Source organism: Stegostoma tigrinum, chromosome 39 (assembly GCF_030684315.1).
Source record: "Stegostoma tigrinum isolate sSteTig4 chromosome 39, sSteTig4.hap1, whole genome shotgun sequence".
Lineage (NCBI taxonomy): Eukaryota > Metazoa > Chordata > Chondrichthyes > Orectolobiformes > Stegostomatidae > Stegostoma > Stegostoma tigrinum.
The window spans coordinates 21369125-21382671 of NC_081392.1; the positions used below are offsets into that span (position 1 = coordinate 21369125).

A 13547-nucleotide genomic window follows, 5' to 3' on the forward strand; every position below is an offset into this window, starting at 1 on the left:
GTATAGTAACATACTAAATGCATAACTAACATGTGCTGTAGTTGTCCTATGGCTGAGTGCGAATGGAGCCAAACGTGGACACAAACCAAGTTGTGGGAGTGGGTGGACAGAATGTGGGAGTGGTATGGGTAAAGGGCATGGACGGTTTGAAAGAATGTGCTCTGTACATTGATACTGAAACGTGCCAGTGCCACCAGTTCTTGGAAAGCAGTTTAACCCTTTCACACTATTGAAGCTCACCCTAAGGTATCACCCATGGTCCTTCTCTGTTCAGCTGACTGGGTGATTTGCTCTGGCTGAAGTTCCTTCAGTACAGGCTGCTGTCTGCATATTAGTAGAAATTGTTGTGCCTGTGCTGTGTGGTTGGGATTCAGTTCAATTCAGTAATATTCTCTCTGTATCTATCCATATCCATTGTCTTTGTGTGAGAGAGGCCCTGTATACATTCTCACATTACTGCCTTCCTCTTTCCTTTTAGATGTATCCAACAGAAGTGACTAAGCTGATCTACTGCTCCCGAACAGTTCCTGAGATAGAGAAGGTAGGAGCAATTTGTAAAATCCTTCTTTTTTATCAATCACTGTATACACTGCAAATCAGTCACAGTTTCAGTGAAAGGGCTTCCTCATCCTTCCCACTTGCTTTTCTCTGTCCTAGAGACACTGAGGCCAAGCTTAGTTCCTCTCACAGTTAACAGCAGTATTATTTTCATTGTATTTGTGAAGTTAATTCTATTTCTAACATATAAATTTTGATGATCTTGGACACACCCAGGATCTTTGCTCAAAATATATGGCAGCTGGGGAGGGGGTACAGAAATGTCCCAAAAGTGCCAACGTACAGAGAAGATGAGCCACAGTTTTCAGGGAGGAGAAGGAGCACTGATGTGAAACGTTATCGCTTTCCTAAGTGGAACTGGAAAATTTGCAGGGGGCGGAAGATGGTTTACTGAGTGAGGCAAGAAGTTGCAGCTAGAAAGGGGAGAGGGGCAAAATGAATAGGAGAGTGAGGTGAGGGAGAAGGTCTGTCAGCTAAGTAATGCCTCGCTAACTGGGACTAGAAAAGTTTCACGTCACAGGTAATAAATCTCTTGCAAATCAATGAGCTTCTTATGAAGCGTGAGCCAGTTATTGGGGGAGAAAAAAGCCTTGTATTGCTGATGGTTCTTGTCTTGTGTCAATGTAAATATGGTAGTGTTTTTATTTAAGTTGAACAGGGGATTGATAGTTATTGAGAATATCGATTGTTGAAATTCTTCTGTGAATTAAAGTCCTGCATGCCAACACAAATACAGGACTTATGTGACCTCATCGCTGAATGAAGGAGTCAGTGACAGTGAGGGTGTAGCTGCGAAAGTTAAAATGCAGCCCTCTTGATCTTGGGTTGTGGCAGGGATGAAGAAACATTATGTTGACACTTGCCAGGGATATGCATTGAATGATCTGTTGGCAGTCTCTGATGCCAAAATCTAACACCTTCATTTACAAGTGCTGCAGTTTGCTGTGTTCATTTAAAACTGATGATATTTATGGCAAACTTTCTGTACATTGCAGACCTGTGTTTTTTTTTAAATAACTCTCTTTCTTACTTTCTGTATTCTTCCTCTCTCTCGCACTTGCTCTGGCGCACTCACTCTCTCTCGCTCTGGCGCACTCACTCTCTCGTGCTGTCTGTTTCTGTCCCCACCACTCCCTTTTCCCCTTCCCTCCCATCCTGTTTGTCTTAACTGCTGCCTCCACCCTGATCTTCTCAGGTCATTGAGGAGCTTCGGAAGCTGCTCAGTTATTACGAGAAACAGTCTGGCGAGAAGGTCCAGTTCTTGGCTCTGGCTCTGAGCTCCAGGAAGAATCTCTGCATCCACCCAGAGGTTAGTTTTTCTGCACAATGCTGTCTGACTGCTGAAGAAGCAGATGTTTACGTGCGCTTTGGATTCCCATCATTTTCATGCTCTGAACTGTGTAGGTCAGTCTCCACAAGGTGATAGGATGGGGCCAATGAAACTGAAGCACATCAAAGACTAGGGTGCCCTTTCCATTGCTGTAACCCATTGAATATCTGCCTTGCTGGTCCTGCTGACTGAAGCCTGAAAGGGAATAAGCTCCTTTACTAGAAGTGCAAATCCCAGTGAGTAAAAACCTAACTCTAAAACTCCAATTCCTACCTCTTGTTAAAAGCTGAGAGATTGTGATTTCGATCCCAATTTTGGGATTTCTGCACAGAATTAAGACTGACAATCAAACTGTCATAGGGCCAGTGCTGAGGGACTGCTGCGCTGTCAGACCGTGCTGCCAATGAAGCCATGTGAGATACTGGAGTGCATCTTACAGATGTTATGCACATTTGGTACTGTGTGTTGGTCATAAAGGGGCAAATATTCAAAGTGGTGGATGAGTCACAATTCAGATGAGTCACAATTCAGCTGGACCGCTTTGTCCTAGATTGTGTCAATCTTCTTGAGTGTAGTTGGAACTGCAGTCAACCAGGCAAGTGGGCAGTATTCAGTCATTTTTCCGACATGCGCCTTGTAGATGTTGGACCAGCTTTAGGGAGACAGAAAGTGAATTTTTCACTGCAGGATTACTAGTCACTTTTGTAGCTACATTATTTATTTATATGGTTGGCCCATTTCCGTTATTGGTATATCCTAGGATATTGATAATGAGAGATTCAGTAGTGGTAATGCCATTGAATGTCAGAGACGATGGTTAGATTCTCTGCCGCCAGAGATGGACGTAATATCAGTTGTGGCTTTCAAGTGAGTAATCAATAATTTTCAGAGCTGTGAAGAAGCTTCACAATAGTGCCTGCAGTTTGAAACTAGTTGGGTGAAATATTCTGAGGAAATTTACTGTAGAGTTGCAACTTTTCTCTACTTTATAAAATAAATAATGCAGTTCTTCTGTAGTTTGATTTTTATCTTTCTGTTCTCAGGTCAGTTCTCAGAGGTTTGGAAAGGAGGTTGATGGCAAATGTCGCAGCCTGACTGCATCACACATCAGATTGCAGCACTCCAGCAATCCCACTGTGCCCATCTGCCAGTTCTATGAGGTGCATAATAGCAGCTAAGATTTGTAAACTCAATTAAAATCCATGCCTAGTAACTGAACGATCATGTTCTTTACACTTGTTCTCTTCATACTGTTGCAAGCTTGGTTTGCTTAGTGTAGCATTTTTGGAGCACACTGTGCCTTTACTTCTGGGAGAGTTTATTCCATGCTCAATTTCTACATCCTTACTACATCCTCTTCCTGTTCCCCACATTCGCTTGAAAAATATTTTTTTTCATATGATGAAAGTTCATAACAATGTTATTTTCAACTTGAATTCATACATAGAGGTAAATGGGGTTTAGGGTTTTAGTTCTGCCAAGGTGACTTTGTTGGAAGGGTCAGAAACATTGGATCAAAACTGCATTTCTAAGAAACCATGTGACTTAAGATAAAGAACTAGGCAAGCTGCCTGGTTGATTGTTGCTAATGTGTTTACTAGATTGAATTTTTCAACCCAGAGAAAAAGCCCAAAGCAAGTTCAGTCCAGAAGGAAAAATTCATGCCAAAAGACCTGCTGTTCAGCAGCCTCAAAGGAGTCAAAATAATTAGAATAAGCCCTGAATTTTCTTTTCTTAGAGTTCAGTGAGAAATTCTTTGAGTTAGCCTGTGCCTGAATATCTTGGGGAGACACAGTGAATCACATCTGGTGAATCTGCGGAGAAAGCCACCAAAAAGAAATGCTTGTGATCTCAACAGTTGAGTAAGAAATTTTAAAAAATGAAGTCAAGAGTTATACTTCACTGGATTCAGTTCCATAAAGCATATTGCAGTGAAAAAGATTGAATCTTTCTTTTGTTATTTATAATAACATTTTATCAAATTGTCCTCACTTTTCTCCTTGTGCGTAATAAACTTTTGTTCTTTTGTTAAAAGTACATTGGCAGCCTTCTATGAATATTTATAGTGATCGACTATTAGGTAACCAAGTTGTAAGATTATAATGTATGATCTATCAAGCCAGGTTTCACTGTAGGATCTGGCTTGTTCAAAATTGCCATCAGCTGAGTTTGTAACAGCTCCCGTGTCAAAATTGAAGAAAGTTCCCCTCCCTCTCCTCACATACTCATCTCCTCGCCCTCTCCTCACATTCTTATCTTTTCCTCCCTCCACTGTCCTTTGTGTCCTTCTGTCTTATTTTGTTCAGCGCTGGCTGAGACTAAAAGCTGTTGAGAAAGTGATGGCTCTTTGGGAGGGAGTTCCTGGATTTCGGCAACATTGAAGGAGCACAAATCAAGATGGTGTGTAGTTTGCAAGGGAACTTGCAGGTGGTGATTTTTTTTTCCTGTGCGTCTATTACCATTGCTTTTCTAGGTGATAGAAGTCATAGGCTAGAAGTTGCTGCCATGAAAGCCCTTCGTATTCCTTCCAATTTGTCCCCATCTCTGGCCGTCCTATGTCTCTCTCTCCCTTCTTCCCTCCTTCGATCATATCTTCTGTCTACAAACTGCAGTTTACATCTTTTTAAACTCAAGCTTCAGTGTTATGTGTTTTTTTATTTGACTGATGATACTTCCAGTTTGTTAACATCAGTCACTGTATTAGCTTTCTCACTGACTGATTGATTCTGTAGTATGCATGTGCGTGCATTTTCTCTGATAGGAGTTTGATCTCCATGGGAAACAAGTTCCGCTAACTTCTGGAATTTATAACCTGGATGACTTGAAAATTTATGGAAAGCAGAAGGGATGGTGTCCATATTTCTTGGCCAGATACTCTGTAAGTGAATTTTGCCTTTCCCTTTGGCAGGTGACAGTTCTTTTCCTCAAGCATTTCAGTATCCAATTCTTGTCAAGCTAAAGCATTGACTCTGCACTGCACCCTTGACCTATCACTTGGTTTACTGAACAAGCTTCATGGTGCATTGATGGATTTCTTCTCTGGAAAGTATCATAGCTTAGAGAGTGTTAGCAAAACTCAGCAGGTCTGGTAATATCTGTTGATAGAAAATCAGAATTAACATTTTGAGTCCAGTCATTCTTTGCCAGAACAAGTCCTGGTCCTGATCGTCCTCAAAATCCCCACATTCCCACTCCAGAGGCAGGATCTAAACTAGACTACCTGAAATAATGTGCTTCAGCTCCAACCTTCCCTGAGTCTGGGGAAAAGTTTAACGTAGATATGTGTGGAAAGTTCTTTACACAGAGGGTGGTGGGTGCCTGGAATGTGTTGTCAGCAGAGGTCGTAGAGGTGGGCACAGCGTCAGTTAAGATGTATCTAGACAGATGCATGAATGGACAGGGAGCAGAAGGATACAGATCTTCGGAAAATAGGTGATAGTTTTAGATAGAGAATCTGAATCGGCGCAGGCTTGGAGGGCCGAAGGGCCTGTTCCTGTGCTGTAATTGTCTTCTTTGCTGAGACAACGATTGGGTGATGCAGTCATTTGCAGGCTCGGCTAAAGACTTGGGGAAAATATCTCCCAATGCTCTTGTGATTGTTGTCTAATGCCCCCCCCACGATCTGTATGGAAGTGTGATTGTGCGTGTGGATAAATAACTATGGGTATGCATACACCTGCCTCTGTTTATGCCAGTGACAGTGTCACTGGGTTTGGGGAATTTGGATCAGAACAACATCAGGATTGAACAGGACAGTGCAATGGTAGGCCACTAGGATTAACTATTTCCAGAGGTGTCTCAGTTAAAGCTCCAGAGATCGAGCAGTTCCCTGTTGTCAGTTCAAACCAGATGTGGGTGTCTTCAGGATGGTGGTGAAATGTTTGAAGATCGTGTGTTATTTGATTGCTTCTAATCTAACAGTGCATCGTCTTTGTGATATTTCTGTCAGATTCTGCATGCAAACATCATTGTGTACAGTTATCACTACCTACTGGACCCCAAGATTGCAGACCTGGTCTCCAAGGAGCTGTCACGGAAATCTGTGGTGGTATTTGATGAGGCTCACAATATTGGTACATTATTATGCTGAAATTCACAATATGTGTTTTATGTATTTGTGATCCTTTTTCTTTTTGATTTGTAAACAGTTTTGGTCAGGTGTAGAACACCTTAGCAAACCATATGCTCATAACCTGTAAGTTCAAAACTGGTCCTTATTAATCGCCCTGGTCATCCTATAGGTGCCTGAGTGAAATGGTTAAAATTTTATTCTCTGGATCTGGAGTGAGTGTGTCTTAGGTTTATTTTGCAAAGATAAAATGCTATTGCAGCAGCCAAACATGGAAGCTGTTCTGTTTGAACTGATCAGGATTCCGTCTCAAAACTATAAGTCTAGTCAATTGATTGCTGAGTTCTACAGCTTTTGGATTGTTATGTTCTTTCTAAAAACATGCTCGTATATTTGAAACAAAACTTTTTAACATATCGTTTGTATAAATGCTTTGCAGACAATGTATGCATTGACTCAATGAGTGTGAACATTACCCGACGCATGTTAGACCAATGTCAGAACAACATTGAAACATTACAAAAGACCATCCAACAGTAAGTCCTTCAGTCAGCATTTCGATCGTTTTCTTTCTGGCTCATTGTGCAGCTGTGACTTGGCTGAGAATAGATTAAACCACCAGACATAAGAGCAATAAAACCAAAGAATGGGGATGCTGGAAATCTGAAATAATATCAGGAAACGCTGAAGATATTTGGTTAGTTTGGCGGCTTCTGTAGAGAGAGAAAATAGTTGAGTACATAAGGTTAATAGCCTTTCATCATCTGAAAGTTCATCAACCTGAAACATTAATTCTCTTTCCCATCACACAATTACTGCCAGACCTAGGACTTAGATGGACTAGGAAAATATTACTCTTCCACTAGGCTGCTGATGACTGTTAGACTGATGAAGAACAGCAGTATCTCGATGACGTGGAGGAAACTCTGAGCAGTAGCAAGATACTCACCAGGACAGGGACAGAATGCAGCGACTTACATTTAGGCAGATGCCAAGACAGTTTTTCTGCACTCCGAGAACAGTAAGAATTTGTAACTCATTTCTAAATTTTAATTTTTGGTGTGAATGGCGTGGATACATTTAAGGCTAAAATGGATAGATGTGAGGAAGAAAACAACAGAAGATGAGCTTAATTAGATATTTATAATTAATCTATTTGCATATGTTATGACACCATCCTAGAGCAGGTGGGACTTGAGCCTGGTCCTCTTGGTTCACAGGCAGGGGCAGTACCTCTGCACTACAAGAACCTTCAAGGTTAGCTTAAATAAGGAGAGTATGAGAAGGCTCAAGTGGTCTGTAACCACTAACATGGATCATTTGGACTGAAAGGCCTGTTTGTGATCTGTACATTTCAACAATTCTATGCAATGCTTGCTGATGGAGTGATTACTGATATCTAAAAATTGGTGGTTTTCGTCAATTCAGATAATTACTGTGACCCTCAGGGAAAGTTTCCATTTTGATTAGGAAACTTACTCACGTGGATTTCTCAGCATATGAGTTTAGAAATGCTCAAAATGAGACATGTTTTCTCACACATTAAATGTTCACTCAATGGATGTTAATCGTTTCGCCAAACAATGGTTTTTCTCTCCAGTATAAAGGAAACAGATGCTGCCAAACTGAAAGAAGAATACAGACAGTTGGTGGAGGGACTTAAAGAAGCTCACATTGCCAGAGAAACAGATGTCTATTTAGCCAATCCTGTACTGCCAGATGAAATTCTACAAGGTACTGTAAATGAAAGAAATTGCAAAATGTTCATAAACTTGTACACACTTTTACTTAAACTGTTCTATAGACTATGGTAGCCTGCAGAGTACTGCACCCTGATTGTAATTCATAAATTATTTCACCAATCCATGTCCAATATCCTTCCCGTTTTTCCAAAAGTTAGCTCCTGGGCACCTCGCAAATGTAACAATATTTTACCCGTTGACATTGCACCCCACTTGCTTCAATGTCAGCTCTTTTAGGGCCTCTTGATTCAGACTTGAATTCCCTTTCCATTCTGTCTGCCCACATCACATAACGAGTTGCATGTTTCATGGTCCCTTTACTCTGTCGTTCATCCTTGTCGAATCCTACCTCCTCACCTGGATTCAGAAGAATGGAGCTGAGCATTAATCAAATTTATTTTCTTATGAATCCAGAGTCTGTTCCTGGTAATATTCGTACAGCTGAACATTTTGTTGGGTTTATGAAGCGATTTGTGGAATATCTGAAGTCCCGCCTCCGAGTACACCATGTGGTAGCTGAGAACCCGCCCTCTTTCTTGAAAGATGTCTTTGATAAAGTCTGCATTGAACGCAAACCTCTCAGGTATGAATCCTGGACTAATCAGTTTTTCTTTGTTTCTCCTTTGCTCCTGATGGTGCTGAGGAACACTGGTCCATGGCCATTGGCACCTTAGCCAAGTGCCCCTTCTTCAGGTGAACCTAGATATTAATGATTTGTTGTCAACCTGAGGGCATCACTTCCAAGGTTGACATTACTGCTCAGTTCAAGTTGCCCTGAGATTTTTGATACAAGTGACTTGGGAAAGCCTCTTGAGAAGCTACTTAAGCATCAGCAATGATGGTGGGGACTGTAATCACAAACCAGACAAAGACAGTAGGTTTCTGTCTCTAAATGTCTTTAGGTTTAGCTAAAACGCTGAGAACTCATCTCTTTTACTGGTGTTAGCTTCAAATATTGTGTATGCAGGTTATTGGATCATTGTAAGGCCGTAAACCAAGTGTTCGGCCTGGATTCATGGTGAATAGGGATCAGAAGCTGATAACTTCCCAACTGGGATGGGAAACCAGTACCAACCTCAGCCTCCTCTCCTCAGTTACAGTCTACTAAATCTGGAAATATTGAGGACAGAACCTAGAAACTTGCTTCTCTTAATTCAGAGGATCAGTCTCACTGGCAAGGCCGGCCATTTATTGTCCATCCCTAATTGCCATGCAGAGTCAACCACATTACTGTGGGTTGGTAGCTGTATCTAGGACCAGACCAGGTAAGGAATGGCAGATTCCTTCCCTAAAGGACATTAGTGATTCAGCAGGGTTTTAACAGCAATCAATGGTAGTTACACGGTCATCTTTAGCTTTTATTATTCCAGATTGTTTATTGAATTCAAATCTCACCATGTACCATGATGGGATTCTGATACCCTTAGAACTATAGCCCGGTGTTCTCGGTTATTGGTCCTTTTATACCACCGTTACCTATGTTTGGAAATGGCAAATCAACCAGAGTTCCCTTTCACTGTCTAGTGAACTGGTTTGTGATTGTGATTCCTTTAATATTTGTTTGACATAATGGCACTTGCAACTTAGTTTTGGATGCAGTCAGAGAGATGATATTATCCATGACCTATGTGTGTGTGTCTCTGTGTCTGTCTCTGTCTCTCTCTCTCTCTCACACACTCTAGGTTCTGCTCAGAGAGGTTGCGGTCTTTGCTGCAGACACTGGAAATTGCTGATCTCAGCAACTTTTCACCTATTATACTTGTCTCGAACTTCGCTACGTTGGTCAGCACTTACGCCAAAGGTAGTGATTCTTGTATTGGATATTTTACTTAGTGCTTTATCATTGGGTTCATACTTCAAAGGCATCACAAGGCTTTGAACTCCTGATTTGTGCTAAATTAATGAATAAAAGAAGGAATTGTAGTTAACCTCAGTGCCCCTGAACAATGGACAGCTCCTGATCTTGGATGCTGGCAGGATATCAGCTGGAAAATAATTGTGTAGGATGGGGCCAGATACGGATGATTTCTCTTCTCCATGACATGGTCAAGTAGACTGTTGATGTTTGCAATGTTATCAACAAGCACACATGATGGATTGAAAGGATGCAGTTGGGATAAGGCTGTTTCAGTACCTTTGGTGAGTAAAGCTGAGTGAATCTTCAGTTGTCTGACTCCCAGATCAGGTAATAACATTAGATTCCAGACCGTCTTGATTGTAGATGAGCTCTGTTGTGCTTCTTTGGTGTCCATGTAGTCTCATAACCAAGTTTTCGAAATGGCAGACATTTGGCCTGGCTGCAGACCAAGAAACTTGCGATGCTCTGCCAGCAATCTGAACACAGTTAAATAATGAAATTTGTGCTTATTTAGGGAGTCTGGAGGCCTTGACCCTCAACATACTGAGTCCAAGTGCCCAGAGTTGGAAGAAGTAGAGTATTTTCTTACAGGAAGTGTGTGTGGCCTCCAATTTAGGCAAACAAAAACTGCTAATGCACATGTCTCAGTCTGAGGCAAATGCTGAAGCATTTAGTTGGACAGAATCCTTCCGGGGAGTGGTAAAGATGGGGTTAATATTTCAGTCAGTGACTTCTTGAAAGTTTACTTCCATCTATTCACTGAGGCCCCCTGATTTGCTGAATGATTCGAATACACTCTAGATTTCTGGGAAATGGGTTCAAACACCATGCTGATGTTTCATTCCTGTTAAATCTTAATGGAAACTGAGCAGTCAAGTAAAATAATAAAATCAGCGGTAGCCATGTGTCTGTTTCTAGCCATTTCAAACATCTTCAGGTGAGGAGGGAAGGAAATCAAAGAAGTGATTCTATCAGGAGCAGACATCAATAATTGGGAATTATACCTCAAAAAAAGGTTAGATTAATATATGAGAGATCTGGCATAGATTTGATGAGCCGAATGACGACCTGTTGTGCTTTTAATGGCTGTAAGGTTCTGTGAACACTTACCAGATATTTGGATACTGACCCTTCAGGATCTCTGCAGCTTGCCCTGAGAAGAGATTTCCTGTCAGTCTTTCTTAGAGAATTGCTTATAGAAGATGCTCAAGGAGAATCTGAGATGGTTCATGTGGGTGTAGTTCTTACTGTGGGAGTGAGGTGATTTACCTGTGTCATTCCAGAGATTCTCTGCTCCAGTTGTCTGCTGATAAGTAATGATCATAAATGATCTGGAGGAAGATATAGATGGTCTGATTAGCAAGTTTGCAGATGACACTGAGATTGGTGAAGTAATAGATAGTGAAGGGGATTGTCGGAGAATGCCGCAAAATATAGATAGATTGGAGAGTTGGGCGGAGAAATGGCAGATGGAGTTCAGCCCAGGCAAGTGTGAGGCGATGCATTTTGGAAGATCCAGTTCAAAGGCAAACCAGATGGTATTTGGAAAAGTCCTCGGGAAAATTGATGCACAGAGAGATCTGGGTGTTCAGGGCCATTGTACCCTGAAGGTGTGAATGCAGGTCGATAGTGGTCAAGAAGGCATACAGCATGCTTTCGTTCATTAGGCGGGGTATTGAGTACAAGAATTGGCCGGTCATGTTATAGTTGTGTAGGACTTTGGTTTGACCACATTTGGAATACTGCATACAGTTCTGGTCGCCATATTACCAAAAGGATATGGATGCTTTGGAGAGGGTGCAGAGGAGGTTCACCAGGATGTTGCCTGGTATGGAGGGTGCTAGCTATGAAGAGAGGTAGAGGAGAATAGGATTATCTTTACATTAGAAAGATGGAGGTTGAGGGGGAGACCTGATCTGAGAGGTATAGACAGGGTGGATAGCAAGAAGCTTTTTTCCAGAGTGGGAGACTCAATTACTAGGGGTCATGAGTTCAAAGTGAGAGGAGGAAAGTTTAAGGGAGATATGTGTGGAAAGTTCGGTATGCACAGGGTCGTGGGTGCCTGTAATGTGTTGCCAGCGGAGGTGGTAGAGGCGAGCGTGATAGTGTCATTTAAGATGTATCTAGACAGATACACGAATGGGCAGGGAGCAGAAGAATACAGATCCTTGGAAAGTAGGGGACAGGTTTAGACAGAGGAACTGGATCGGCGGAGGCTTGGAGGGCCGAAGGGCCTGTTCCTGCGCTGTAATTTGCTTTGTTCTTTGAGTGAGGCAGACAGAACTGTCAGCAGGAAGCTTTTGCAGACTGATACCCTCACATGGTATCTGTTACTCAGCTCACTTCAAGTCAGGGATCAAGAGGGAATGGTTCAATTTGTTTTGCTCTTGTTTCATATGTTTGTGGTTCCTAATGTAGTGAACGATGTCAGTAAACCGTGATAAGGTCCGAATCCTGTGTTATTGCGCAGCCCTTCACCTGGGAAATTTGCTGTTTGACTAAAATGTTTCATGGTGCTTGTGTTTGCTACCCAAGGTTTCACCATCATCATGGAACCTTTTGATGACAAGACTCCAACAATTATTAATCCAATACTCCACTTCAGGTAAACTGAAATCTGCGTAAATTACTTCGGTCAACTGAGAAGGTTTTTGTTATATTTTGGATTACCTTGAGGGTTTAGTTTTCATTTTACCAGCTCTCCAATCTAGTATGGCACAGGATGCAGGGCAAAGATGTGCTCTGCCCTCCTACGGTAATAGCTCTTTATTTTGTCCCCAAATCAGATTGCTAATTTACTGCTAAAATGGGCTCAGTATTGGTCTCCCTCAATTTAAGGGCTGTTCAACTGATACTGAGAGATACTTACCTCATGAAGACCCTTCCAATCATTAGGGACTGAAATTTCCTTCTATTTATAACCAAGTACTCTTTTATTTGGCAATAGTCAATAGGACTAGAATTCAGTTTCCGCCACAAGTAACTTTTGAATGATGTCACTGTCTGACCTTGGTTTTTAAATGTTTTACAACCATTCTGAGGGTTTGTGTCTGACCAAGTGTGCAGGAATTAAAGACACAATGTCTGATTAGGTCTATTTGTAATCTGACATTTACTGCAGCCATATGGGATGTCTGGTGTTGGCAATGTTTTATCAAATCAAACTGAATCTCATTTATTTAATCACATAACTCAACTAATTAATATAATCTGTCTAACAAGACTTGTAGCCAGATGTGTTTCATCCATCATGGTTGTACTTACTGATGCAGATTGACCTTTAGCTTGCTTTCTTCCTTTTTCTTTTCTGTGTCTAACCTGGAGTCTAAAGTTTACAAAACTTACTGATCTTGAATTCAGTTCTGTATTTTCTGTTTTATTGAGGTGCTGTAGAGCTTGCTTGAACAGCAGTGTTGAAGGTATAGGCCAGTAGCAGGACATCAGACCTTACGCTGCCCGCCAGGGACACCAGACAAGATTCAGCATTGATCATTTCTTCACATATTCCCTGAATGGCTTTGACAATAAATGTGCAGGCTGGTGTGAAAAGTAGTAATATAGAGCAGACAGGGTTTAATTTCCACTTGCGAAATTATCTTCCTGCATGTGTAGAGTCAGCTCATCACGGTCTAGATGACAGTTGACATTGAAAAATAAGGGCCTGGTCAGATTGTTCACAACACTGCTATTGTAGTGGAACTGATCTTTTTACTTTTTACTTCTCCTATAGAACTTCAATAAATGCATGCATAGAATGAACTGTCAGAGGAAGTGGTGGAGTTGGGCACAATTCCAGCATTGAAAAGCCATCTTGATGGGTATATGTTTAGGAAGAGTTTAGAGTGAGATGGACCAAATGCTGGCAAATGGGACTAGGTCAGATTGGGATATCTGGTTGGTGCAGTAGGGTCTGAAGGGTCAGTTTCTGTGCTGTATGACTCTAATGGAAAACCATAACTGTCTGTCACATTGCTACCTATTGGTCAGAGA

The 13547-nt window shown here is 41.6% G+C and overlaps 1 protein-coding gene across 6 annotated transcripts in view; it reads left to right on the plus strand.

Annotated features, from left to right (window-relative positions):
• Positions 1 to 13547, plus strand: part of ercc2 (excision repair cross-complementation group 2) — a 58562-nt gene that overhangs the window by 17693 nt on the left and 27322 nt on the right. For all 6 annotated transcript variants that reach the window (XR_007246583.1, XR_009443038.1, XR_007246582.2 and 3 more), the window contains exons 4-13: positions 479 to 541; positions 1754 to 1867; positions 2932 to 3048; positions 4650 to 4766; positions 5838 to 5961; positions 6397 to 6493; positions 7558 to 7691; positions 8114 to 8282; positions 9382 to 9500; positions 12093 to 12162. Coding sequence is in view for 3 of the 6 variants with exons in the window: in XM_048522214.1 (XP_048378171.1) it covers positions 479 to 541; positions 1754 to 1867; positions 2932 to 3048; positions 4650 to 4766; positions 5838 to 5961; positions 6397 to 6493; positions 7558 to 7691; positions 8114 to 8282; positions 9382 to 9500; positions 12093 to 12162 (1124 nt within the window). In the remaining 3 variants the exon portion in view is untranslated. The remainder of the gene's footprint in view (positions 1 to 478; positions 542 to 1753; positions 1868 to 2931; positions 3049 to 4649; positions 4767 to 5837; positions 5962 to 6396; positions 6494 to 7557; positions 7692 to 8113; positions 8283 to 9381; positions 9501 to 12092; positions 12163 to 13547) is intronic.